This window comes from Melanotaenia boesemani, chromosome 21, assembly GCF_017639745.1.
Source record: "Melanotaenia boesemani isolate fMelBoe1 chromosome 21, fMelBoe1.pri, whole genome shotgun sequence".
Lineage (NCBI taxonomy): Eukaryota > Metazoa > Chordata > Actinopteri > Atheriniformes > Melanotaeniidae > Melanotaenia > Melanotaenia boesemani.
In genome coordinates this window covers 9,326,532-9,353,743 of record NC_055702.1, presented here as the reverse complement: position 1 = coordinate 9,353,743, position 27,212 = coordinate 9,326,532, and the positions used below count along the sequence as shown (strand labels likewise).

Here is a 27,212-nt window from a genome sequence, read left to right as displayed (position 1 = left end):
AAAGTTTCATAGTTTCCAGTGCCAATGACGCCTTTGATGTTGCTCTTCAGTGATAACACAAATCCAATTTCTCTTATCATCATTGCCATCTTTCTCTTCCGTGTCATCCATGTGTCCCCCCCCCCCCCTTTGTTTGTTTTTAATATTCTTTTTATTGCATTCTTCATGTGTAAATAACATGGATGCACTTGGAAGCAATATCTACTGAGCACACGTATGGATTTACATTACACAGCGTGTGTGTTTTCTTGCTTGTGTCCACTGAAATGCACACCCATATTGTGGATGAGAGTTGGCATCACTCTGATTTTTTACGAACGTCTGGTTGTCACGGCAACGCAGCAGCCTCTCTCCGAGCGAATACAGCTCCCATCCTTTGCTGTTTGTGTTTGTGTCCAGAACAAAAGGCAAGAAGAAAGAGAATCGGTATCAGTCAAAAAGAAGAATCAGAAATAATCAAAATGGCTGCAAGCTTGCTGCTCACTGCTTGTCACAATCAATTCCTAAAAATGGAAAAACCTTTGAAGATTAATTTAAAACAAGCTCTTACGCACACACACAGCCAAAATATGTACTGTGTGCTGAGGTTCTGCCCAGAAGCACTTCCTAAAATCCCATTATACTCCTCCCCACCTCCTCCCAAAATACTTAGAGGACCCCATCCCCACAGCCAAGACAGTTGGTATGGAAACGGATCACTAAAGCTCCAAACTCTCTTTTAACGGCTCATTTCATTCCTGCTGAACATTAATGTCACTACTTCCAAGCTGCAGCAGCAAGAAACACTTTTGCAAACCAAGATTGCTTCAGGGATTGGAGGGATGGGGGGTAAAAGGAGTGGTGGGCACTGTAATAATCACTGTGTTTGCCTGCACACTCGTCTGTAATATTTCAATTTCCTCCCTTGGTTTATCTGACTCTTCCCTCCTCTTGCAAATCCATTATTATGCTGCTTCTCTTCAGTGCCACATAAAAAACATGAGTGGAAATTTCGTTTCTCTAATCATTTTCTGCCAGGTGGGCTCAAGGAGCACATGGAGTCCGATTTTGTTGTTTTGACATTTTACACCCCATGAAATCCAAAATGAAACTGAAGCATGGCATCAATAAAAACAAGAATGCCACGGGTGTTAGTGTAGATAGGAGAAACACAAACAGTGTTGATTCTGCAGGAAAAGATCACAGCCATCCGCTCACTCTGAGAGGCCGAGTCCCTGCAGAGAGCTCTTGCTTCCTGCTCTGCCTTTTCTCTCATCTTGCTGACAAGCGCGAAACAGAGATGCAGAAGTCAGGATGGTGAAGGATAGATGGGAGGAGAGGGAAGATGCTACAGGTGGGTCAGAAGATGAGAGAGCACAGTGGAGATGAAAGGACACAAGCTAAGAGTGCCTTTTAGGAAAGACTCGATGTTACAGCTACTAATCTACAGCCTGGCTGAATAATGTGGCCTGGGGTTAGAGAGGTAGTAAGACCTCTGCAGCTTCACAGCTTTTCGCACAGTCCATGAAAAGCTATTCATACCTAGATTACCAGTTAAAGCTAAATTTTATAATCTGGACTTTTATGCATGGTTGGTAATGATAAATAACGTGCCGTAAAGATATAAACACTAACTAATACTGAAAGTCTTCTTTCATCTAAATGATATTGCCAAAATTAGAAAGTTCCTGTCTCAAACTAGTTCAAGCAATTCATATTTCAAGACTGAACTACTGTAATTCTGGGCTGTACAAAAAAAAAACTGAAAAGCCTCCAGCTGATCCAAGCGTTCTGATGAGAATAGGCAGGGCAGATCATATTTCTCCGGTGACATTACTACCGGTCACACATAAAGCTCTTCATTACCAAGCTCTATTGTATCTTAACAAGCTCGTATTTCCATATTTTCCCAGCAGAGCTCTTCACGCTCAGACTTACTTGTGGTTCCTACAGTTTCTAAAAGCGGAGAAAGGTCCCAGGACCAGCTCCCTGTTAGGTTTAAAGGCAGACACCCTCTCTGCCTTTAAGATTAGACTTAAAACGTTCATTTTTGATAAAGCTTATAGTTAGGGCTCTCTTGGGTACCTCATAGCCATCCCTTATGTGCTGCCACAAGTTTAGACTGGGGGGGCGTCCTATAATGGACTGAGGAACATCTTCTGCTTTTCTCTCTTTGCTACTTATTCTCTGTATTTAAATTTATGACATGGTTGTTATTATTAATTTGTGCCTCTCCTTTTCTTTCCCAGCAGGCTTCCCGGGCTTGGAGGTATAGTGCATCTTGACCCCTCTGTCCTGTCTTCTCCACCCCCAACCAGTTTAGATAGATTCTTTATATTTTTTATTTAATGAATGTGTTTATTTCTATTTATTACTTTTATGTATGTATTTATTTTTATTTATTTGTTTTTTATTTAATATTTAATTGTAGTTTATTGCATTCTTTATGTTTTCTGTATTTATTTTGTTGTGTTTATTTATTAATGGTAAATTAATTAAGATGTTAAGAGGTTAACTACTTGATTCTATTTTTATAAACTGGTTCACATCAACACAGTTATTATGAAGTGGACGTCTGTGGATCATATAGGGGATTTTGTTTTAACTGAATTATTATTGGACAACAACATTATAAGTTAAATTAAACAGTCTTGAAAATTGCTTTGAGATGAGTTTGCCATGAGTTGTTGGTGGACTAATAAAGCTAAATTAAAACTGTATTGGTTGTAAAGCTAAAAGTCAATATTATCATTAAAATAATGAGCTGTAGCTAAGAATCCATGTTCTAATTCTAATGTGACGGCATTTTACAGTATTATAAAAACAACATCAGGACACTTTGTAAAAACCTGATGTTTTTATAAAATATAGTAAGAGGGATTTCAGCTTCTTATTAGACAAATGCTTTATTTTAATACTATTGTGAATTATTAGAATTAATTTAAAGTTCACCACATCTTTATAGATTTTATTATTATTATTATTATTGTTGTTTAACTGCTTTAAGTTCATCCTCTTTTCATTTCATGGTGATTTCTGTGTGAAAAAGGGTTATAGACTTCATCAACCTTTATCAACAAAATACCTTTACAGGCATAGCTCTAATTATAATTACAGCCTTGACAACATATTGCCGTAGGTGAGTTCTGGCATCGTCTCAGTTTTAGTGAACATGCGCTGGTCAGGTTTAAGATTTGTAGATCTGGGCCAGTTTAAACTAAGAAAGCAGAACATTTTGCCAAATTCAGGCCAAAAGCAGAGTATCTGTTGTGATGTCCATATAGACAAAATAAAAACCTGGTTCAGTTTTAGTACCCAGACTTGGACCAGTGTGCTTCTTTTCATATTGTGTTTATATTTTTGTGTATGCAACACAGTAAATCTGGATGCAGCCAAATTGCTTTCTTATCTGAGTAAACAGAGACTGAAAATATTTTGATGTTAACCCGAAACTTCATACTTACAAGCTACATGAAATGCTCTATAATCACCATTTTGCACATAGCAAAATTCCAATTATACCTGAGAGGAATTTAGTTTTGATTAGAGTCTATTACATGTGTACCAACAATGGGTGATGAAACATTTAATTAAACCATGAATATCAAACTCATAGTCATCAAAATCACTGTATTGTCCTTTGAGAATCATAAGACCTAATTTGATACCAGGAGGTCTGTTTCATATTGTTGAAGTTTTCAGTAAGAACAGACTGACCTTGCCATCGATATAAACTCTGGGCAAATGCTGACAGAAACTAGAGATTTCAGGTTCCAGGTGAGTAAGCACTGAGTCCTTCAGGTGCACAACAACAATATGAAGTATTTTTAATTAAATGTTCATGAAAAGGCTGCTGCACAACTGTATATATGAACAGATCTATTGATTGAAAGCTAAATCCTTTATATATAGTTTTACCAAAGGGACAGATAAAGTAAAAGGGTCAGAAGCAGATGAAGAAGCTGAATCACCACTCATCATCATCTGGATCCAGATTATCACACAATTCATCATAAGGAAAAAATAAAAATCCATCATAGAGATGCATTTCATGATCTCATCTGAAACTTAAATCTGTTTCTGCTGCTGATCAAATGCGTCATTTTATGTAAACTGTGGATCAACTCTCTGTGGCAATGTTGTTAACGTCTTGTAGTCTGTTAAAATTAATAATTTACTGATGATTAGTGTGTGTGCATCATGTTTTCTTTGTCTGATTTGAATTAAGTCTTTTATGATGGGTAAGTCTCCCTGAACAGAGGATTCAGACCAAATAACAAACCTACACTGCCACCAACTGATAGAAAATCATACTTGCACACCATGATGATGCAGACTTTCTGGGTTCAGAAAAGGAACAAGACCAAGAAGTGGTGGTGGATAGCAGATCTACCCAAGCATGTTTACAGTTCTCTCATTAACAATACAGCAAGCCTGACACACTTATCAAAGAGCTGAAAACAATCCAATTACTTTTACTGACCTGCCTGCAGCCCAGACCTTTCATCAAAACATTTGAAGCATCATGAAACAAAAAATCTCCCAACAAAGACCCAGGACTGTTGAGCAGCTAGAGTCCTGCTTCAGACTCAGACTTCAGACTGGCATTGGACGAAATCCTTTCATAAAACTCCAGAAACTGATATCTTCACTTACCAGACGTTTATATACAGCCGTTAAAAGAAGAATGTCAAACATATCTCTGTTCCAACTTTTTTTTGACATTGTGCTGCCAAGTAATTCAAAATGAATTAATATTTTCCATTATAATGGTAAAATGTTTCAATTTTAACATATGATATATTTTAATATATTCTGCTGGAAATAAAATATATGGGTTTGTGAGATTTGCAAATCATTGGATACTTTTTTTATTTACATTTTACACAACGTGCAAACTTTTTGGAAAACTGAGGTTGTACTTTTACCAAAATTTTGAGTGTCCAGAAACTTAATTACATCATATGTTTTTGATGAGCACGACCACCAAACTGTTTTATCAGCATTTAAAATAATAACAATGATTTGAAAAAAAAAAAATTAAATACAGTTTCTAAAATTATGTGTTTTTGCTGGTGGCAAACTGAAATTGTGTCGCTGCAGCGTCCCCAAGTGGTCGCGATGACTTTGCGCGCCGCCGTTTGCAGGGAGGGAAGCAGACAGAGGAGCAGGTGTAGTGATGTGAAAGTGACAGCGAAGCAGGTCTGGACCGGAAATTGCTTGTTAATATCTTTAAAATAAAGGCAGAATAAGATGCTTTATTTTATTTTATTTTATTTTATTATTATTATTATTGAAGCGATAACTGAGAAAGCTGAAATGTGCCTAATGTGGAAAAATAAATCATATATATATATATATATATATATATATATATATATATATATATATATATATACCTGATTATCTTCAATAATCATTGAAGACAATCAGTGTGTATAACCAGAAATGTGTATATAACTGCTGTATACCCAGAAATGATCACTTTTTTCTGTTCTTAGTGCCCAAGCAAAGTGCACTCTTTATCAATATTATTATTAGTATTAGTAGTAGTAGAACAAATAATAGTACGAGGAGTAGCAGCAATATCACTGATGGTGCTTCGTAGATGGTGCTTTTCTCAGTTATGCAGTTGATCTCTCTCTCTCTCTCCCTCTCTCTCTCTCTCTCTCTCTCTCTCTTTCTCTTATTCTCTCTCTGTCTCTCTCTCTCTCTCTCTCTCTCTCACACACACACACACTTACTCACTCTCATAAAACATTTTGAAAATCTAAACCGGAAAAGCGCCCTGAACGCAGCGCAGCGGAGTTTCATCAGCAGTAAACCGTCCCTCTGTCCGTCCGGTGATGAGCGCGCGGCGCACCGGTACCGGTGTCGTGCTGCAGGAGGCGGGAAGGACGCCAACCGACCATTGAACCATTGAAGTGTTATCTCTATCTCTATCGCTCTCCTTCTCTTTTTCCTTTCGTTTAACATGGAAGAAGTTCTCGTAGCGCGCGAGGCGTTGTAAGGTGAAGATGCTGACAGACATGATCGTAGAGGAGGAATTTGAGATCAAGGAGGAGGAACCGTGGTACGACAAGCAAGACCTTGAACATGGTACATTTCCTTTTTGTCTTTTGTCTCAAACCTAAACATAAATAACTATTTTTTTAGCTTTTTATCTTACTGTCAAAATATAAGTATGGGCAGATGAGAGGGCTTTTTTTTATATAATACATCCCAATTAAACACACATTTATAACCCGAGCTGCCCCTGCAGGTTGATTTTTTTTCTTTTTTTTTTCTTTTCTTTTCTGTCTGAACCGCTAGTGTTTTAGTAGCTGTGTTTTGAATAGATCTGCAAGCTGTCTTCAGATTGGTTTGTTGAAAAGGTGTATCTTGGATGTCCTGGAAGAAACAGGATTGAGTAGGACACTATGCGGCAAAATAAGCTGTGTGTGAACGTGTCTTTAAGCAGTTACACTGGCTACGTTGTGAAAGAGTGCTGCCCAACAGGGGTGTTTGGTCACTGTGGTGTGTGGGTTTAAAAAAAAAAACATGATGCAACGCTAATTTAAATGTAAGTCAGTCTCTAAAGATGGATGAGGGAAAAAAATAAGTGGGTTACTGGAATCCTGCCAACAAAATCACAAAACCCTCACAAAGCTGCTTGTAAGGTCCCTGCACCTCCATCAGTGATGCTCCACTGAGTGCTGAAGCCCGTCTGGTTCACCGCTTCATCTCTCTTGCAGATCTACAGCTGGCGGCCGAGCTCGGGAAGACTCTTCTGGAGAGGAACAGGGAGCTGGAGCAGGGGCTGCAGCAGATGTATGCCACCAACCAGGAGCAACTCCAGGAGATTGAGGTAATGTCAGGTACCTGCTTCCTTCATAAAGCTCTGACATATTTACACTACATTGTGAAACAAACAAAGCTTTATTTCCTATGGAAATTAATGGTTACATCCTCTGTTTCTGTTCTTACTTTGATTAATGAACTTCTGAGGGATCGCTGTACCATGATTTGACAGCTCAAACATTATAAAAGGTGCTTTTCCCTCTCTGTGAAGGATGTTTGCAGTGTGTACAGAAGCTTCAGGCTGACATCCCACATTTTTCATTTATTTGAAGTTCTTATAAAAGTTTTTTTTAAAAAGTACTAGAGCCAATCAACATCTGAATATAACAGACTTGTTTTATTTTGTTTGGCCAAAGGGTGTATTGCTTACATTGGAAGCAGTTTTTATATAACACGAATAGAAAAATATCAGGTTTGTATTCAAGAAAAAGAATAAATAATTTAATAACTAAAAGTTTGATTATTGAAGTTTAAAAAGTTGAAAAATTGAAAAATGGGATCATAACTTTGGTTCTGCTTCTTGTGTGCCTATTTAGAGGTGTTTATTCAGGATTTCAAGCACATCTCAGCTTGAAACTTTATTTCAAGAAACGGGGTCAGTCTGGGGTGTCTGGATGTAAATCCCTCCCTGCACATCCCTGCTGATTTGCAGAATTAATCTCTTAAGACTCAAACTGTGATGCCATTTGTGAGTTGTGTAACTGCTGCTTGGAATAAAAGGTGTCTAATAATAAATCAGCAACCCCTTTACAATCATTTCAAGCCGGAATACCTTTGGACTGTCTATGCTGGGTGTTTCTACGGAGTGTGAAGCCGAACAGTTTGTCAGTGAAAGGTTGATGTTCAGAGTTTTTCTTGTGGGCATTTTTTTTAGCCGACAGATAAGACGTCAAAAGTTTCACAGTGTCCTGGCTTTAACACCTGATAAGATAAACTGTTCTCAGACGTTGGCACTTAAATTATACCCTAAAGACATAATGTGTTAGTGGGAAACCCCCCCTAAAAAAAAAAAACAGAAAAGGTTTAGTACATCATTTCTCTTGTTCAGATCATATCAGCCATAAAGCCATCCTGATTAAACACAGTGATGGTAGTGTTGTCATATATTTATATATCACTATTTATATTTAAATCTTTGTCTCCTTCTTTCTCTTTATTTTTATTTTCTTAAAATTTACAGCTGAACAAATTCTTAGTTCTACAGTGTTTTTGATTTCTTACAGCAGTAATGTCAAATCCTGCTCTAACACACTTGATTCAAAATAAAATTGATCCAACAGCTTGTTGTCAAGTTGTGCCCGATGGCCTCGGAGACTGGAGTCTGAAATCTCTGAGTTATGGCATCTTTATGAATTAGCTTTTGAAGTTCACATAATTTCTTTGGGCCCGTTTTCAGTGTATAACGGCTGTGGGAGATGTCCTGCAATGTCATACAATTTCCCAAGATGTCAGAATATGGACACAATGTGATCTTTATTTTGATGAGTTTTAAGTCCTTTTTAGTAAATCCTTTAAGATCAGCTTGTTGATAAATTAACTCTTTATATCTTAGCTCTAAAATCCCTTCTTCCCCTGTACTTAGGAATTACCATAGCATCTACTTAATCAACAGGGAATTGACTGACTGACTTCTCTATTTTAGAGCTCAAAAGCCACCCATGGTAATTTTGTCCTCTTAGCAGGAGACTTTAAAGCAGCTTTTTACTAAATTTGCACAGAAACATAGTTCCTCTTCTCTCATGATCACCTTTCTCTCATTTTCAGCACCTGACGAAGCAGGTGGACCTCCTCAGGCAAGTCAATGACCAGCATGCTAAAGTGTACGAGCAGCTTGACGTGTCGGCCCGAGAGCTGGAGCAGAGCAACCACAAACTGGTTCAGGACAACAGGACGGCTCAGCAGAAGATCCAGGGGTAAGAAGCAAAATGATGATCTGGAAAAAACTACAAATATTTTTTCTTTTTAAAGTTTCTGTCTCTAATATACCTTTTTTAATGTTGTTTTCTGTGCAGGCTGACAGAAACAGTGGACGTGCTGCAGACTCAGGTGGAGGAGCTGCAGCATCAGGTGGAGGAGTTGAAGTTAAACCCATGTCGGCCTCAGAAGCCTCCACACAGAGAGAAGTGGCCTCCACGCGGCACCCAGAGCACATCCTGCCTGCAGGAGCTGCAAAACGCACTCAGGTGAGCATCTGAAATGCTGTGTTTGCCGTTTAATCCCCGGAAATGTGCAGTCTTGTGTCATCAGATGTGAAAATTTACATTTTCTATCCATCTCACTTCTTCTGTGACATATGTTGCACAGAAAAAATGGATACTGCCTGTATGTTAAATACTTAAATTGTTAATTAAATACTCTAAAGTCCATTTATTTGAACAAATCCAAATTCCAGCACATTGTTTTATATTACATAATACTGCAGGAAGCAAATTACCTGAAGCTGAAATATGTTTTCACAGCTCCCAGTCAGCACTGGGAGTCAGCACTGAACACCCACATCCCTGCTAATTAATAAACCAGCAGTTAACATTTACAGCTGCTTGGTTAATATTAGTGTATTATGGTTATAGTGGCAGGAAATGAGTCTGGTTCTCTGTTTTGGTGGGAAAGCAGCAGAGTGCAGCCAATAAACTGGGGTCTGATAACTCATTTGAAAAACCTCTAGGATCTTAATCTTCAGCCTAATAACATAATCTTAATTGTTCTGTCGCAGATCCAGAAACTTTTTTGTAAGCCTCAAAAGGGATCAGCAAATCCTCCTAAGCTCCCGTATGTCTGCTAATCCTCCTCCTACTGTCCTGCTCAGTGCAGTGTTCTTGTTGCTGCAGCCACTTCCTCCTGGGCTGTAGTGGACGGCTTCATTTGCTGTCTCAGTTTAGTTTGTGTGTATGTGATCCTGTTCACCCCAAACATCCGGGTCAGATGCACGGAAATCTCAGCGATAACAACAGTCAGAGTGCAGAGTGGTGGATAAGGTTGGAAGGAAGGAGGTCAAAGTCTGAGCTGGAGGCCACAAACTTGTCTAACTCTGAAGCTCATTGATTTTAATCTTAATCACCTGGGTCTGCTTTTCTGAGGCTTTTGATGTTTTTGTAGTTTTTTTTTTCATTACCAAACAGAAGGAAAGAAAGCACTTGAATTAATTTCAAGAGCTCTGTAAATTTAAATGTTTCTTGTTTTGTTTTTTTTTGTTTGTTTGTTTTCCAGCATCACATTAAAGATCCTCTGTGCTTTAAAAGTGAACTTTGCTCACAATCTTTGACCCCTTGAATCCTTCGTGTGCATTTCCTGTCACCTTTCACTTAGTTGGCCTCGTTAAAAAGAGACTTCATGGATTAGGTTAGCAGGTGGTTAGATAATGGACAGGAAAAGTGGATGAAGTGAGATTCCCCTCGAAGAAGAGATTCAACATCTGTGTGTAAACTATTAAAAATCTCTGATTTGGATTTTCTGAATTTAAGGATGACACTAAACATCTTTGGCTTGTGAGCTAAACTGCACTCATGAAAATGTCATTTTGGGCTTAAAAAACACTTCACGTCAGCATCACAAGACATTTTTTTTTAATTAATCTATGAATCGACTAACCCAGCCCCATCTACCCCAAAGCAGAGTTACAGATATATAAATGTTTTTGTATGACTCCTGTGAAACAAAATTAGTTTATCATCATTAATCATATTAAGAAAAATGGAATAATTCAAACATATTTTAGATTGTGTGGTGGAGGCTCATTATGTGAACAACAGAAAGCTACAAGCTTCTCCATGTTCTTGGTCACCATGGTGATGGGACCTGCTTCAGGTGGTGCACCTTGTATAACAAGGTTAATTTGCTCAATCAGGTGAGCAGAAATCAAGTTCTGTCAAAGTTTTCTAGTTGCAAAACTTGTATTTCCTAAACCTTGCTAAGTTGTTTTAATCTTAAACCCTACAAAGGGTTTTGCCTAACCCTAAACAACCACAGAGTAAAAAAGAAATAAATATTATGTGCCCAAACCTGAAGCCAGACAGCTGAAGGCTTATGGTTAAGTCTTCAGTTGTCATGTCAGAACTCAGCTGAGCATGGACGTTTGTGTCGACCGAGACAAAGCTGCTAATTTTGCTTTGTTTGTTGTTAAAGACGTTTTGTTTATTTCATGGATTTCTGTGAGATCAGGTTGAACTCCTTTGTGTCTTTTTACAGGTATGACTGTGATCCCGATGAATGCTCAGACGACCTTGAGTCCTCTGCAGCAGCATGGCACGAGGAAGAGCAGGCATCTCTTCGACAGTCCCTCCGTGCTCTTCAAACTCAGTTTGCCACTGAGCGTGCTCGGAGGGAGGAGGCGGAGCGAGAAGCAGAGCTACTGGCAAGAGAAAATGCAGTGCTGGAGCAACAGCTGGCAGGGATGGAGGGATGTCGGGTATGGCTGACTTCTGTTTTGTTTATTAGGCTGTTTTATCTGTTGGATTCTCGTGAGAAATAGTCGTACCAAAATTGAACAGAGTTTTTAAAAGATCTGTAATATCAATTGATGACAATTTGTGTTATTCATCTCATATCTAAAAAAATTATTCTGTGTGCATCAGGCCAGAGTGTCTGAACTGGAACACGAAGCTGAAGAGCTTCGTCAGCTCTGGAAATCGGAGTCCTCTTCCAGGTCCATCAGGCCAGACGTCATCCACGGCTTGCTGCCACACTCACTGCTCCTCAACCCAGAGGAGGAGAGTGAAGGAGAGCTGGTTATGGCTAAAAGGCCTACAGTTCTAAAGCGCTGGGCCAGCGAGCGCTTGATGAAGGCCACACAGGCGCCCTATTCTCCTGACCGGGCCTATGACCACGAGTGCTCCTGCGTTCGCCGAGCCGAGGTGGTAAAGTATCGTGGGATTTCGCTTCTCAACGAGGTCGACGCCCAGTACAGTGCCTTGCAGGTGAAGTACGAAGAGCTGCTGAGGCGCTGCCAGCTGGGGTTCCAAGAGGAGGAGCAGGACGGGCAGAGCCACAAGTCAGTTCAGACCACTGTGCCCGCTGCAGCTCATCCTGCTCTGACAGACATGGAGGACTTTGAGGATGACTTTCACCAGCCTGAATACAAGGAACTTTTCATAGAAATCTTCTCCCGCATTCAGAAAACCAAAGAAGACCTGATGGAAAACAGGGGGAGACCGTCAGCTGGTGAAGAGTCGCCACCTTTGCATTAGTTCCTTCCTTAGTTATTATGCCCAGATATGGTGATCGCCACACAAGTTAAGAGATGAGGGTGAAGCAGGAGCAGGAGAGCCAAACACCAGCTCATGTCACAGATGTGGCTCACTTTGCACAGAAACACCAGTGCCTAATATCTCTACTGTACAATCGCTCTACCTCACTTTACACAACAATGGATCACAACTAACTTCATGTGGAAACCTTTCTGGGGAAAAATCCCTCATCTTCCCATAAGCTGGCAGCAGTTTATTTTAAGGGTCCCATAGTTTTCTAGTGACATGTCGGTGAATTTAAAAAAAAAAAATCTGATTCATTTGTACCATTTTTAAGTTCATTTTGAGTCATCTTTGCATCCACTTTGTGAATATGGGTCAATTTATTCTCTCTTTTAGCTTTCTATTAGTCTCATCCAGCTCTCCATTTTGCTATAAATTTCCGCTGCTACACTGTCTGAGCAGGTTGTGTACAGTGGGTGTTTTACAGCTTTCCACTGAAAAAAATGTTGCAAGACAGAAACAAAGCAATAAAGTTTCTTCCAGTCAGAAAAAAAAGAGACCTTCAGGTGATTGTTTCTGCATGATTTTGGCTGCTTATTAAATGCAAATAATTATCTCTCTTTCAGGACATTTTCTAGAAAATTAAGGGAGCCCTGTAAGATAAATTGCTGCCATGCATCTGCTGTTTGCAAGTATTTAAATATAAAAGTACATTTCTTGATGTTAGCTTTGCCTGCGCCTATAAGATCAGCCAATATATGGTTGACCAGTGTAGTATGCAATGATGTATTGGTGAAGAAGTTATCACAAGGTGCTTGGATATGTTAGGGATTTTTGTAAATGTTAACATATCGTTTTCTGAAATTATGCTTGATTGAGTGGAAGGTTTAGCTGGCTGTGAATGTTATCTTAACATGAACTTGTAACTGATCTTGTAACCAGTAAAAAAAGCCCAATGAAGGAACGTGTGAGGAGGAGCTTCTCTGCTGTAGTTTGTGTTGCCTTTGCTGCCTATTTTGTGCATAAGCTGTTTGTAACATCACATGGAGATGCACTTTAGAAAAGCACCAGGCATTATTATTGCTGTTTGGACACTTTATATTTCTGCTGGATATTTAAAGTAAGCATGCCCTTTAAATCACATTGTAGATCTATGATTAGCTGCACTCTGTATGATGTTTTGACCTTTTGATGTTACTGCTCTGAGCCATAAAACATGAAGCAAACTGGCTGGTTTCAGTCTATTATTGACTCCATGCATACTGTCAGACTAAATCCGAGTCATCCTAGGAATGACAGTGAAAACTAAAAAATTTCTACTCTAATATTACAGTATATAGAAGATTATATATAATGGGTAAAATGTGTACAAGCAGCACACTGAGCAGCAACACAGCAGTATGTTAGCGACTGTAGGGAAATTGGGTTTAAAGGAACATTTATAAACAATTTCTTGGTCATTATTTTAACAGGGACACTTGACAAATTTGCAGTTAGTCCTACAGATGGGGGCTCTTAAAAAGTAACCCCAAAGTGAAATGTTAGAGAATAAGAGGACTTCATTATAAAACAGAATTTCTTGTAGGCAGCTCTGCAAAAACAAAATCATCACAGAGTACCTCCATAATTTGGTAGTGGAGGATAAAATGACCTGCTGTGACTTTAGATCTCACTGAACACTTGTGGAATAAGATTAGGCTTAGGTATGGTGTATGTGTTAGTGACCAACAAGCACGCTGGTTGATCTTCACCTCCTGGTCTAAATGTGACTGGCATGAGAAGGTACCACGGTGTTGTGGCTGCTTGTGGATCTTCATCGTGCTACTGAGGTACCTAAATGTTTAAAATGAATAAAGTATAAAAAGGCCAATGTGTGCTGTTCCTTCCTTATTACTGTGGGAAAGTGCAATCATCCAATCCACTAACTTCATAATTTAAGCATGAAGCCAGAGGTGTAAAACAGTCCCACATTAGGAACAAGTTACTTCAGCCATTTCTGCCATTTCTTAGATTTCCATCCAAAATATGCTCTGTAAAAACACCTCTGACATGTCGACACTTGAGTGTTTATTGAACAGAATAAACCAATAAAACAAATTAGTTATCATTTGTTGTAGAAACTTAATCAGAAATGTTGAGCGCTTGATTCATATTTCTACCACAGAAATCAAAGAATTGTCTCATCAGCAAGTGTCCTGAATGCCTTGTAAGGTCGAGGCACTTAAGATGAAAGCTCAAGATAGCAGCACATGGCAAAAGCAGCCTCTCCGCATCACACTACTGCTGTTAATGAACTACACTTGTGTTTATACAGTGAGATTTCTGAGCAGAGTATGACAAGATTTTACTCCAAAATGCATCTTTATTAGTTATCTTCTAAATCAGTCATTCCAAGAAAAACCATCTGAAAACCTAGTTGACCAAAAGAAAAAAAAACTTTCAACATTTCAAACGTAATTCACTCAGTCCTCAATCTTGATAATCAGACATGTACTCATTGCACACTGAACTGCAGGAAAACTGAGGCAGTAAATTGATTTCTTGTTTGTTTTTGTTTTTTTACTAGTTTTTCTATTTCCCTTTTGTCTTAATGAATTCAGCCTTTTATTTAAGTGCCTTCATATATTTCTGTTCTTCCTTAGAGTGGGAGAAATTAAGCTGAAATTCCTAAACAAGATTCAGATTTAAATAAAATGTGCCGAATTACCAGGTGGAATTTTCCATTTCAACCTACCAGACTTTAAACAATGCTTATTATTGATGGGCTAATAAAGTAAAACATGTTCTTTGGCTGAATCTGGAGCAACATGAAAGCCCTCTGAGCCATGGCTGCTTCCAACTGTAAACACCATTCTGATCTGGTAAGAAACATAATCCAACATGAGGTCAAAGATGCAAAAAAAGTTCTGATAAACCGTATCATAGATATCTTGCTATTTCTTCTTTTCTTTAAATATTCAGTTTCCCCTTAGACGCTCCAGCGATGATGGAGTTTGTGTCCTTGAGTGCTCACGTTAAAGTCTGAAACTTTTCTGTTGAAATAAGAAAAGCTTCTTGTTCTGAGCAGAACACGCGGCCACCTTTGTCCTCCGTCTCTCAAAGCTGGGCCGGCAGCAGCAGTTTGCTTCCTCTTCCAACTGCCCGCCCACTGAACACACAGGATGGGTTTTAATTGGCTAATGGTGAACGCAGTGGGGCAGGCTCTTGGGGTCACGACTGTATCGTTCCTTTGAGGTACCACATCCCTGCATGGCTGCTGCAGCACTCCTGAAACAACAACACTGCAGGTTAGATCGTTGGGAAACGGTAGATAATAGGTGGATGTTCAACCCCAGCACCCCCTCTCACGTGAAGCAGCCGGTCGATGTCGGCTTTAGACGAGCCTCCTAACTCCTGCGCCACTTTGCTTTGAATCATGCTCCTCCTGATTCGGTAGTTCTTTGTGAACAAGTCGTACAGCAGCCGACGGTGCTGCAGATGCAAAAAAAAAAAAAACAAAACAAAAAACACACAAGATCAGGAAAATGACTTGATCCTAAACTAGAGGACTGGTTTCTGGATTCTGCAGCAGCTTGCAAAAAAAAAAAAAACTCATCCAGCTCAGAGAAGAAGATCAAATATCAAGTTTGCTTCATTGGTAAAATTAATGATAATTTTTTAGCTCAAAAAATAGTTCAGACAAAAACCAGTTATGGGGTGTTTTAACAATGTACTGGGTACAGTTTCTCACACTTTTATTGAGCACTAAATTCCAATAAATGTTGGGCTAGTCAAATAAATAAGTTAAAAGTGATTAATAACAGGGAAAAAAAAACACACAACCACTCTGAATAAAACTATCATTTTGAGTAATTTTACAGAGGAAGTGTTGAAGAAATTTACAGTGGAGCTGTGGAAATTTCTCAATTCTAAGATGCATTTTGATGCCAACATGAAGAGTTCTGCATCTATGTAGTGACAGCACATAATGAAGACTTTTAAATATCAGGGCAATTCAATTACATTTTCCCATGGGCCAAATTGTTGGAAGGCTTTGGCCAGTGGGCCACACATTCCCCGTTACTGTTACGGTTATATAATGCATAATTAACACAAAGTAACAACACATTTTCATTTAAATCATAGTCACTTGAAATCACAGTAACATTACATGCTGGCTTTTAGCGCAAATAAGAAAAACTATGACACTTTAAATATTTTCTAGTAGTCAAGCTCTCTGACTAAGACAAATCAAAAGCACACACATGCCGTTTTAGTGTTTAAGTGCATGACGAACTTTACTGGTTGATTAAAGAAAGTGTTTTTCTCTTTTTCTTTTGTGTGTGTGTGCGTGTGTGTGTCTGGCAAGCATCTGAGCCTGGTGGATATTTATTGTAAAACTGGCTTGGGTCATCTTGAAGTGCCTCTGCACATTATAATTTTTATTCACGGAGCAGAAGCCGAGGTTGCCCTCAGAATTTATGATGGCACAGGACATACACTTTAGCATCTATTTATCCCTACATTTACAATTATTAATTTAAAATATAAAAAAAAGGGGGAAATTTGTATTCATGACAATCTTTGTACACACTGAATCCCAAATGGATAAATTCTAACAGAATATCATGAAATCATCAGACAAGGATTATGAGAGTTCTCCTTTGCAGCTGAGACGCGCTGAGCATCAAACCTTTACCTTCCATCTCAAGCTCATGTGAAATTCTGTCATTGCTGACAATGACTTGTGGCTTGTGAAGTATTTTGGCAGCAAATGCATGCAAACTGAGAATTTACCTTGTCGAAGTCATCTCTGGCCTCCCACAAGCCAAACACCTTCTGTTCATCAGGAGCTGCTTTGCTCTGAGCAGGAAACTGAAAGTTGAAAGAAAACAAAGTATATATAAATAAAAACCTGCTGTTGGTCTGAAGATGAAAGTCGACCAGTCATACTCTTTTCAGATAAACCTTTGGACTGTCCTTAGAGTATTTTTTTAATGATAAAGTTTACTAAAACAATTTTCTGAACCAGTTAGTTAGATTATAGTGCGGTTCAAAAGCTGTTTTTTTTTTCTTCTCAGGCACCTGAGTTGTCTGTTAACTTGATCATTTGCCCAAATGCTGAATCAAAAATAAGAAAAGTCCAGACAGCTTGAGCACAGAAAGCCAGGTTTATCTCTCCAGACACTGTCTCGACACTGATCTATGAACTGCAAGAGGGAGGGGTATCTCATTCAAGATTTCCCAGTATTTACAAACACTAAGATTCTTAACGCCTCACTGTGCAGTAAAGAGCTTTGCTTTGAGGCTAATAATGTGTTGCATAACAAAGATGGCACTGGGTCATTCCCTCTTCCAAAACACCAGTGAAAATCCTTTAAAGTCAAGGATGTAGATGGGATAAGACTCAAGACGGGACAGAATTGGCTCTGGGAGCTTAAAGAAAAAAAAAGAACAAAGAGGATGTGGCACAGACCACGCCACGCCCTTCTCTCTGAGCAAGCCCAACAGACATCAGTCTGCATGAAGCTTACAAACAGCCATCCAACTCAAGAAACAGAGCAGACCATCTGACTACAAACAGAGGGGGGTATCAGGTGGCTCCTTGAATTTGAATGGAACCTGAGAGGCAGGTTTGCACCACTCGAGTACACCTAACCTTTTTAAGACTGTTAATGTCATTATTCTGTGCAAGAAAGCTGATACAAGGTGAAACCCCCTTTATCCACCATCCACAGGCAGACTGAGATCTGAGGAGCAGCAGCTCTTATTCCAAGATAAAACGATAATAATGCAAACACTTCAAAGCCGGATGTGCAGGTGAATTGGATGACCAGTGAATTCTGCATTATTTGGGACTGAGTGCACTCAATTCAAAGTAGGCATTTAAAATTAAGAGTGTGAAAACAAAAGGAAGGTAATTATAGGACACTGCAGCAGTCATACACGAATTTATGCAACAAAGCTGAATTAACACCAACAGGGAGATTCTTTACAAAAATACAAAACATGGTAATAGGATGACAGAGAAAGGATTTCTTTCTTAGCTGCTGCATAATTAAACTGTATTAAAGATGCAACAACCAATTATTTTCATAACTGATCACTGAATCGTATTCAGTGTTGCTGTTTGTGTTCAGTTTCCCTGCTGACTGAATGCTCAGAACTGTGGATGTGGTTTTTGTTGAACTGGGTTTCCTTTTCCTGTGTGAAATGTGAGGTGTAGGACTGTTTCAACATCCTGCTGCAGCAGGTTTGCACTTTTAATTTGCTGTAAGCTATTTTTTTAGGAATTACCAGAAAATTATATGCATTTGTGACCAATTTCAAACAAACTCATGCAGTACATCCCCCCACGTGTTGCAGTATGTAACAAAAAATGCGTTTTTAGTAGCAGAAAATTCTTAAACAGGGGTTTTGAAGTTCTCCTTTGATACTCACAGGCACCATTATCTGTTTGCACTGGCAGAGCAGTACGGCGTCCTGTAGCACGTGGTCCGAGACTGAGTGGAGGATGTTTTGTCCCACTGGCATGGACGCCAGGTGGAGGTTAAACAACCTCTTTAGCTCGTTCAACGTCAGCACAAAATGTTTCCGGAAAGTCTTTATCACAAAGTCTTGCAGCTCCGGGGACAGCGTGTTGGCAGGGCTACCTCCATTAGCGTGGTCAAAGCAGGGGGAGGTGGCACTGGCATAACCATTAACAGAACCGTTGGGAATGGCTAAGGAAGAAGTGTCCATTGGCTCGTCGTTCCCGTCAACGATGGGGTCCCGTTTGAAGTGGCTGCTGCTTTCTGCGTGCCTGGTGTCCAGCTCCCTTTGCAAGGATGGCTGGTTTTCTTGAGCTCGCTCCTGAGCCATCTTCAGACGCTGCTCCCCGCTGACATGGACAGGCTCTGGAAAGCAACACAACAGACGTCACTTTGTGTAACAATTATATCTACTGAACATTTCAAAACCAGCAAACTCCTTCTCACCGGGAACAGGGGAATTCTTAGGCACAAAGTCTTCTTTAGAGAAATTAAACACCTTTTCCAACCTTCAAGACAAAAACAGGGAAGATATATATATATATTTTTTTTAAACAACAAGCCAATTGGCTGGTGAGACTGTTCATGAAACCTACTTGCTCTGGATGCCAAGCCACAGCATTTGCTGCCTATGGGCAACATCTGGGTGTTTCTTAATGAAGCCCAAGTCCGTAGGCAACAGGAACTCCCAGCCCCGGTTTATTCGAGGAGCTGCCACATGCTCAAGGAACTCCTTCACATCCTCTGGCGGAAGCTAACAGAGACACAGGAAAGGAGCAGTTAGCTCGGTTCACCTGAATAAACAGAATAAGTGAAGCCTGAAGGTAGGAGAAACAAGACAGAGCAGAGAGATCAAAAACATAATAAGCATTCAAAACAGGTGATATCAACAAGAGGAAAAACTTCCTTCCACATAATAAATGTTGTGCAAATTACTTCAAATGAAAAAACACTCCTAAATCAGTGGTTAACTAACATGTCAGAACACTGATCCTTACTTTTATGATGGATGTTATCTCCTTTCTCATCACTGAGCGCTCCTGAGTGAATCGCCACATCTAAAAGTAAGATTTATGATGACTTTAACATGACTGCATATGAATCGCAGATTTCATTCTGCATAATTTAAAATACAGAAAACAGAAGCGGCAGCTCACCACAAAATCCCTGCCACGACAAAGCACTTCAGCAGGGACACCGCTGTGTGCGCTGCAGGTGTTCTTCGGATATAAAACATCACTAGAGACAAAGCAAATCCATGAGCATTACTTAAACCTATTTGCTGCATTTTAGCAGCCTTGCCACTAAATATCCATGAACAAGAGGAATAGAGGAAATCTGGGCTCACCTTTTTACAACCCAGTTCCCCTGAACCAGCAGCGCCACCTGCTGGATGCAGCGCAGCACTGAGGTCTGGTCAGTTCCAGAGGCAAGCAGACCCATCAGGTTAGCGAACGGCATTACCTTGACTGCAGAGAAAAGATATTGTGGAGGAAATAAGAAACAACTGAACAAAAAAAAGGGAAAGGTGAAAACAATCAGCACTTTGCAAAGCATTCAAAGATCCTCAGAGATAGAAAGATTAGGTTCCAAACATGTTTTATATCTATCATTATTAGATGCTTTGGTGCCCTCATGTGCTACAACCAAAAACCTCAAGGATCATTAATCTTCACAACGTGGCTCAAAACCCCAAAGACAAAAACCTGATTGGTATTTTCTACTTGTGTCGGCCTACCGTTCTTCATCAGGGTCTTGACTTGCTCTCCCAGTGGAAGAGTGCGGAGTTGAGCCATGGAGAGCACATTACTGGGACCAACAGGCTTTGCACTAGGATGCAAAGGGACATGAAGTTAATGATGCATCTCACTGTCTGTATTTTTGCTTCAGTGTACAAATATTTGTCAAAGAAATGAGGGAGGCTTACACTTTCTCCTCTGCGAGAGGGGGCATCAGCATCGCCAAGTACTCCCTGATAAAAATAAGAGAAGTAATCTAAGATGAGCGTGGTTCGGAGGGGAGTGCGAATCGTTGCGACTCAGAACAAAATGAAAAGTAACTTGGAAATGTTGCTGGGTTTACTGAATGCATCAAAGAGAGAAAAGAAAGAGACATATGGAGAAACACATAACTGCGAAGAAAGAGGTCAGATATCTTTCTCTTGGTTTAACAGTAAATGTGTTTATTATATCTCCCTCATGTCTGTGATGTTATAAGTATAGTAAGTTACATAGCTATAGAAAGTTTATTTATATACATATATATATATATATATATATATACACATATATACACATACACACACACATATACATATATATATATATACACACACACATATATATATACATATATATATACATATATATACATATATACATATATATATACATATATATACACACATATATATACAAATACACACACACATATATATATATATATATATACACATATATACACATACATATATATACACATACACACACACACACGTAATATATATATATATATATATATATATATATATATATATATATATATATATATATATATATATACACACACACACACACTGGGTCCCCCCACCCTGTTTATATAAGGGTGGGAATGTTTATTCCTCTAAAGGGTGGCATGGCAGAAAAAGTTGGAAGACCACCTGATTAGAGAGATGACATTTCAGTTAGTTTCTTTCAGCTGTTTTGCAAAATGACTACGATTAGCTCAAATAATCGCTGTCAGGCAAATAAGCGATAATTGTGACCATCCCAAACAGTGGGAGCCCAAAATGGTAAGTTGTTGCCCTTGAACAAATATTCACTTTTACACATCGTTGATGGTGATTGGCTAGGGACAGTCAGGTGACCATTTAGTCACATGCTGAAAAAAATGTTGCCAACTCTATGAAATAATCCAGACTAAGTGAAACTTACTGAGAATATTTACATGGATTAAAGAGCCTTTAATTCATACTCACTTTGGAGTTTTGACCAGTTCTGTGTTTTCTGATGCGTCCACTGACTGACAGAACAGGTACTGCCTTTCATGCTCCGACCGCCCGTCCTGCATTTAAATAACATTTTAAACACAAAATGTGTTACAACAATAACATACAAAAAATACCTGGTATCATAACCAACCATCTAACCTTTGTAGAAAATAGTAAACATCGCCGTACCTTAACACCGTGGTACTGCAGAAGAATCCAAGGCTCCTCAGCCTGTTTCTTCTGGAGGAACTCGTATGACTGGATCCTTCTCTGCCGGGCCTGCTCCGACTCGGGACGAGCAAACCTTACCTGAAGGAAAACACATGTAGAAGAAATTTTATATTTATAAATACTATGCTTGCAGAGACAGATGGGCATTATAATCTGTACAAGCACCAGTCTTTACCGTAATGGCCTTGGCTTCCTCCTCAGCTTCATCTTGGGAAGAATCGCCACCTACAGGTGTGAGACTCTGGTCACCATACATGATCCAAGCATGTTCTAAGACTTTACTTTGAAACGCTCTATGTTACAAAAGCAAACAACACAAGTAAGGAAAAACTAACTTTTTCCTTAATTAATCAGTGGATTTGTCCATTAAATTGAAGAAAATAATAATAATTTGTGGCCTTTCTGATCTGGAATTTGCATTTCTCTAATGAATAATCAAAATGCCAAAGGTGCTCAGATACAACACAGCAATGTAGATAAGCAGCACTTGTGTTTACAAAGCTGCTAAAAGGAAGGAAAGTTTGAGCATTTATGTGAGAAAATTATTCGAAGCAAAAAATTTTCCTACTGACTAATAAACTAGTGAAAGCAGTTTTGAGAAACATCTCTTAGATTTTGCTTTACTTTTTAATAAATGTAATAACAGTAATTTATGTTGATTCCCCTCGTGATCAAATGCAGAGAACACACCTTCATTGGCTGCCTCACGCTCTCTAGTTTTATTGTCAGCCTTGTCCAGGTATGAGAAACTGGGCCTCATCTGCAGGATTCCTGTCAGCGGGGTGATGTGAAGCTCTCCTGTTAACATTATTAATAAAACAATAAAATCAGCTTTGCAATGTCTGATTGTGGATTTAATTCAATGCCACAAAGTTAAATGACTGGATGTAACACCTAACAATATAAAAGGTACTCTTGAACATGAGTGAACTTTGAGTTTACACCAGCAGGTCAGATTAAGATCACATGTGGTGCTGCAAAGGCAGTTTGACTTGTTATTGGGTCGGACCTTTGCGAAACACAGCCGCTGCATATCTGGAGGTGTTTGTAGTGGCCTGAATGGAGGAAAAGGTCTGTTTGTCCATCATTTTTCTGAAGAAGAAAAAATAAAAAGGAACATCCATCAGACCAACAATGATCACAGGAAACTCAGATTCTTCAAGTTTAACAACAAACATACGCTGCGTAGGTGTTTGTTTCATCATAAGAGGTGCCATCCACATTCAGAGCGATTTGCTCTCCTTTACTGCGACAGTAATTTGGACTCATGGTGTTGATGGCCATTTCCAGCTCCACCTGCACAATGAGTGGCACAAACGGGACATAAACAAGCTAATAAAAACCAGAGTTAATGAAATAATGTCTTAAAACAGACTTAAGCATGTTTACCCTCTGCTGTTTGGGTTTTATCTTAGCCGCCAAGTGGTTTACGTCATCGTAGGTCATAGTGGAAGGTCGGACAGGGAACTGCACAAAAGAAAAAAAAACAAGACTAAATAACTTTTATAACATTTCTCACCCAATCACTTAACAATCCACGATAATACTGAAAAACTGCTCACAGAGCATACCGGGATCAAGCACAAAACAACAAAAAACACTCACCTGGAAAAGATACAGCTTGTCTGCAAGGCCTTTAGCGAGGTACACATCAATCTACAAGAAACAAAGCAGAAGTCCCTCTGTGGTAAAACTTTTCTAAGGAGCAGGATCTTCTCATTCAGGAAGCCTTTCATGCAAACTTTACTGAGGTTGTTTCAGATATTGTTTTTACAACACTGCTCCTGGTTTGCTGTACATTTTCTGCTGGACTCACTCATGATTCTCTTGCAAAACAACTATTGATCTTGTTGAGGAGTCCTTGATTTCATCAATTGTATTTTTTTCATTTCCCATAGTTAAAGCTTTTGGGCAAGATTAGTGAATTAACACACCAAAATGTTGGACTCCAATAAGATTGGAGCTTTCTCGTGACATCTGCCAAGGCATAAGACCTCAGACTGAGCAAATAACAGCCCTACAAATAATAACTGTTAAGCCAGATGAAGCAAAGCTTCAAAAATACCCTGAACTTCTTAAACTTCTCCCCCTCCAACAGGGAGCAGCTGTCTCTTTTAAGCAGTTGCTAAGCACTATGAAAAATAAAATAACTGCAACCCACATACAGCTAAATGACTATAACATAACAACAGTGTTTTTTTTCCAGGCAGTCATTCTGTCCATTCACCCAAAACAGCAGAGAATGAAAAGAAAATAACTCCTGCAAGAGGATAAAATCCTAAACAAAGAATGCATAACACACTACCTGAAGACATTTAAGTTGGAAGTTTGGCTATTCAGCTCAAATTCATTAAACAAACTCACAAAGGACAAGTCGTTTAGATGCAGAAACATTATTTATTAATAACTGAAATAAGTACTATCTGCTTAACAATGAATAAAGCTCAGGTTTTGATGTGTTGGCACCAGTTTCGGTCTAAGATGTCAGTGTTTACGAGGTGTTTGGTGTAAGTTCCTACACCTGCCATGAATCTAAAAACTACCGATCATAAATGTTCATGAAGACATTTTACTTACGGATGGATTGAAACCTGCGAGTCTACAAATTGTTGCCAACTTCACCATCATATGGTCATATGTTGATTTAACATTTTTTGTTCTGATACTTTGATTCTGAAATTAAAAAAAAAGTTATTTGTTCATCTTTGTGGATTTTCTGATAAATGACGATATTAGTTTTAAAAGGAAAATACATCTAAATACACAGGGTTTATTAATTTAATACATATTGCTTAAGCAAAAGATGTCATTTCCTCACAGTAGCGTCAATCCAGATGTTTATTTTACAAATATTTTTATATCCACATTCAGTGAGCCAGAAATTAGCTCGTGAATTTGTGTGTGTGTAAAAGAGATTAGGATCAAGCGTTTTAAATGGCTATACTTTGGTGTGTGGGGGTTTATTTTATCTTTCTTGTATTTTAATATGTATAAATTATTTTGTATGTAAAGCACTTTGTGCTGCTCTTTATAAATAAAGCTTGATTTGATTTGAAAAGGAGCAGTAAAAATACAAAAGCAAGCAAAAATATGAGGAAATACATTTACTTATTATAAGAACAATAAAATATACAAAACATTTTACTGGATCTGATGGCAGATCTATTCTGAAACATCAGAAATTGAAAATGATAAGATCACTTTTCCTCTATTTATACTCTTCTGGAAAGATGCTTTTTTTTAAAATCATTATTTAACATTTGGTCAACAAAAAAAGAATTTATTCCACTGGAATATCATGCCATCTATAAAAAAATGCCATTTTTGTTGAGATAATGTTGGGCTGGGAATAGTTCTGAACATAAACTTTAAATAACTTGTGGACATATCTATTATCATGCAAATTAACTTGAGCCAACTTGTATTTAGATTTGTGCATTGCAACAAGTTGACAAGCAGGAAGCACCAACAAAATAGTTTTTATAAATTCAGAATCTGAAAAAAAAAGAAAAAAGTGCTATTTTCCATAGGGTATGAATAATTCTGAGGACAACCTCTGCTATAAATTATGACCTGTGGTGCCCAAACAGCTTAAACTGTGGAGTTTGTAAAAAAAAAAAAAAAAAAAAAAAAAAAAAAGCCCTTTTAAGTTTTAAGCTACTACTTATATGATATATTCTGTAGAAATTGGGAAGTGTTGGCATACCTCCTCTATAATTGGGTCGTCATCATCACCGCTGGCCATACTGACGTAATCAGGCTGAAGGGCACAAAGGTATCACAGGAGAGGAGCAGTAGATCTCAAGGATCCAACCTGAAAAGCATAAATATACTGAGTTACAGGGATTTATAAAGAGGCTACACCCAGACCTGTGACAAAGTAAACAGATCAATGACAACTGCTACAGTAACACGGAAAGTTCCTAAACACACTGGTTTCATTATAAAAAAAAAACTTCCCGTAGTTTTATCAAGATATACTGAGTTGTCAGAAGTAATGGGTATATATAGAAGTAAAGATTCTAACGACTCACAGGAGCCTAAAGTTAGTCGGCTAGCAGACCATGATCTTGCAGTCTGTTAGATGATGCTTTCACTGAAACAACCCAGGAAAACACATGATGCAACTTTAACCAGTACACATTAAACGACTATGTATGATACAAAAACCGTGTGCTAAGCCTCATGTCTGGCAGACAGTGGCGATTTAAAACGATTATTATACTTCACCGCTGAGTTTTGGGTTGCGTTAGCTTTATTAGCTAGCTAACTTAAAACCCTTTAGATACTATTTACAGGCCCGCACAAAAATGATTAATGTTAGCGCTTACATTTAACAAAAAGACAACCAGAAACGAGCTCAATATCTCAATTTCCAATCAACGTATTAGCCAGCTAAGGAGCAGCTAGCCGGTGGTAGCAAGCCTGCTCAGACTTAAACGTTATATCTTAGCATACGGTAGCTTAGCTCGGTGTGCTAACATACACATGCTAGACAAAATAAAGTCCGTCACTGGGCCGGATTTCATTTGTCCTTAAAGTAAACAACACCCAAACAATGGCAGAAAGAGCTCTCACCTGCGCACTTCACCGCACAGTTTTCCACCTCATCCGTTTGAGGACCGTCTATAAATGTGGTGCGCAAAGGAGCAGAACTCGGGTAGCTGGAGTCAACTACAGAACTCGAGGTACCATGTTGACTCTGCTCCACACTGACACGTGGGGAGGAGCGCGTGCCGATAATGTAAAAAACGTCCTTCGGGAGACTAATCTTTCATCTATAATCGAATATATGTGTACAGTGTTTGCCGAGTGTGAGTAACAATTCACTTTTTATTTGTGAAAGGCCCGCTTAGTTTACACTAAAAAAAAATTTCAGGGAAAAAAAAAAACGTACTGGCAGCGGTGGGATTCGAACCCACGCCCCCGAAGAGACTGGAGCCTTAATCCAGCGCCTTAGACCGCTCGGCCACGCTACCTGATGCCATTGCACCGAAATAGATCATAAATTACCAGACCGTACTACTGGTCCGACAACATTGTCAGGTTTGGCTCAGTGTTGCCAAGTTAGCGACTTAGTCGCTATATTCAGACCCCACTTGGTCACTAAATTGATAGAGTCGGTGTTGACAAGATAAATTAGTCTTTAGAACGATATGGTAAGTATCTGCACATTCATATAAATGTATACCAATAACTTTATTTAAGTCTATTACACTGATGTTACTGCGTGACTTAGCATTGGTTTAACAATCACGTCTTTTTTTCTCTCCAACGAATCTATTAAAACGTATAATTTTACTGGGATTAACTAGTTTGTTAGCCATTAAAGTTAAGCCAAAGTGGACCTTGGTGTGTAAAATTGTGTAGTATGCATAATTTCAATTACAACAATGCGTTGATTCAGTCATTCAGTCATGCCCCTTTTTTTCTCGTCCTCGACATCTTTAGCCCTTAAAATAATCTCTTCAAGAGGAT

At 38.8% G+C, this 27,212-nt stretch overlaps 2 protein-coding genes and 1 non-coding gene across 4 annotated transcripts; 1 reads left to right on the top strand and 2 right to left on the bottom strand.

Annotated features, from left to right (window-relative positions):
* Positions 1-5,776: 5,776 nt before the first annotated feature.
* Positions 5,777-12,944, top strand: LOC121631964 (cerebellar degeneration-related protein 2-like). Its single transcript, XM_041973078.1, has 6 exons — positions 5,777-6,078; positions 6,714-6,826; positions 8,584-8,732; positions 8,832-9,002; positions 11,005-11,224; positions 11,391-12,944. Exons 1-6 carry the CDS (start codon positions 5,997-5,999, stop codon positions 12,000-12,002), a joined length of 1,347 nt encoding a protein of 448 aa, XP_041829012.1. The 5' UTR covers positions 5,777-5,996; the 3' UTR covers positions 12,003-12,944.
* A 1,115-nt stretch (positions 12,945-14,059) lies between these two features.
* polr3e (polymerase (RNA) III (DNA directed) polypeptide E) lies at positions 14,060-26,625 on the bottom strand. Of its 2 annotated transcripts, none has more exons than XM_041973076.1 (21): positions 26,313-26,625; positions 25,441-25,548; positions 23,340-23,390; positions 23,124-23,201; positions 22,915-23,030; positions 22,744-22,826; positions 22,425-22,532; positions 21,910-21,959; positions 21,693-21,812; positions 21,492-21,577; positions 20,442-20,486; positions 20,253-20,344; positions 19,863-19,983; positions 19,672-19,753; positions 19,513-19,572; positions 19,111-19,268; positions 18,962-19,023; positions 18,426-18,880; positions 16,782-16,859; positions 15,354-15,476; positions 14,060-15,272 (listed from the first exon to the last, which is right to left on the bottom strand). In XM_041973076.1, the coding sequence occupies exons 2-21, from the start codon at positions 25,477-25,479 to the stop codon at positions 15,216-15,218; spliced, it is 2,064 nt and encodes a 687-aa protein (XP_041829010.1). In that variant the 5' UTR covers positions 25,480-25,548; positions 26,313-26,625; the 3' UTR covers positions 14,060-15,215. The 2 variants fall into 2 exon arrangements, with proteins under 2 accessions (XP_041829010.1, XP_041829011.1); XM_041973077.1 differs by lacking the exon at positions 26,313-26,625 and adding an exon at positions 26,066-26,187.
* A 6-nt stretch (positions 26,626-26,631) lies between these two features.
* Positions 26,632-26,713, bottom strand: trnal-aag. The gene has a single exon. It is a non-coding gene; the product is annotated as a tRNA-Leu (tRNA).
* Positions 26,714-27,212: the final 499 nt, after the last annotated feature.

Bases quoted from the DNA above. Each gene is read 5' to 3' on its own strand.
- polr3e (XM_041973076.1), bottom strand. From the start codon at position 25,479: ATGGCCAGCGGTGATGATGACGACCCAATTATAGAGGAG. The intron at 20,345-20,441 runs GTAAGCCTCCCT...TTTGCATCCTAG, and splicing joins CCTCTCGCAGAGGAGAAAGT to TGCAAAGCCTGTTGGTCCCA. The intron at 15,273-15,353 runs GTGAGAGGGGGT...TTGTTGTTTCAG, and splicing joins ACATCGACCGGCTGCTTCAC to GAGTGCTGCAGCAGCCATGC.
- LOC121631964 (XM_041973078.1), top strand. From the start codon at position 5,997: ATGCTGACAGACATGATCGTAGAGGAGGAATTTGAGATCAAGGAGGAG. The intron at 6,827-8,583 runs GTAATGTCAGGT...TCTCATTTTCAG, and splicing joins AGCAACTCCAGGAGATTGAG to CACCTGACGAAGCAGGTGGA. The intron at 8,733-8,831 runs GTAAGAAGCAAA...TTTTCTGTGCAG, and splicing joins GCTCAGCAGAAGATCCAGGG to GCTGACAGAAACAGTGGACG.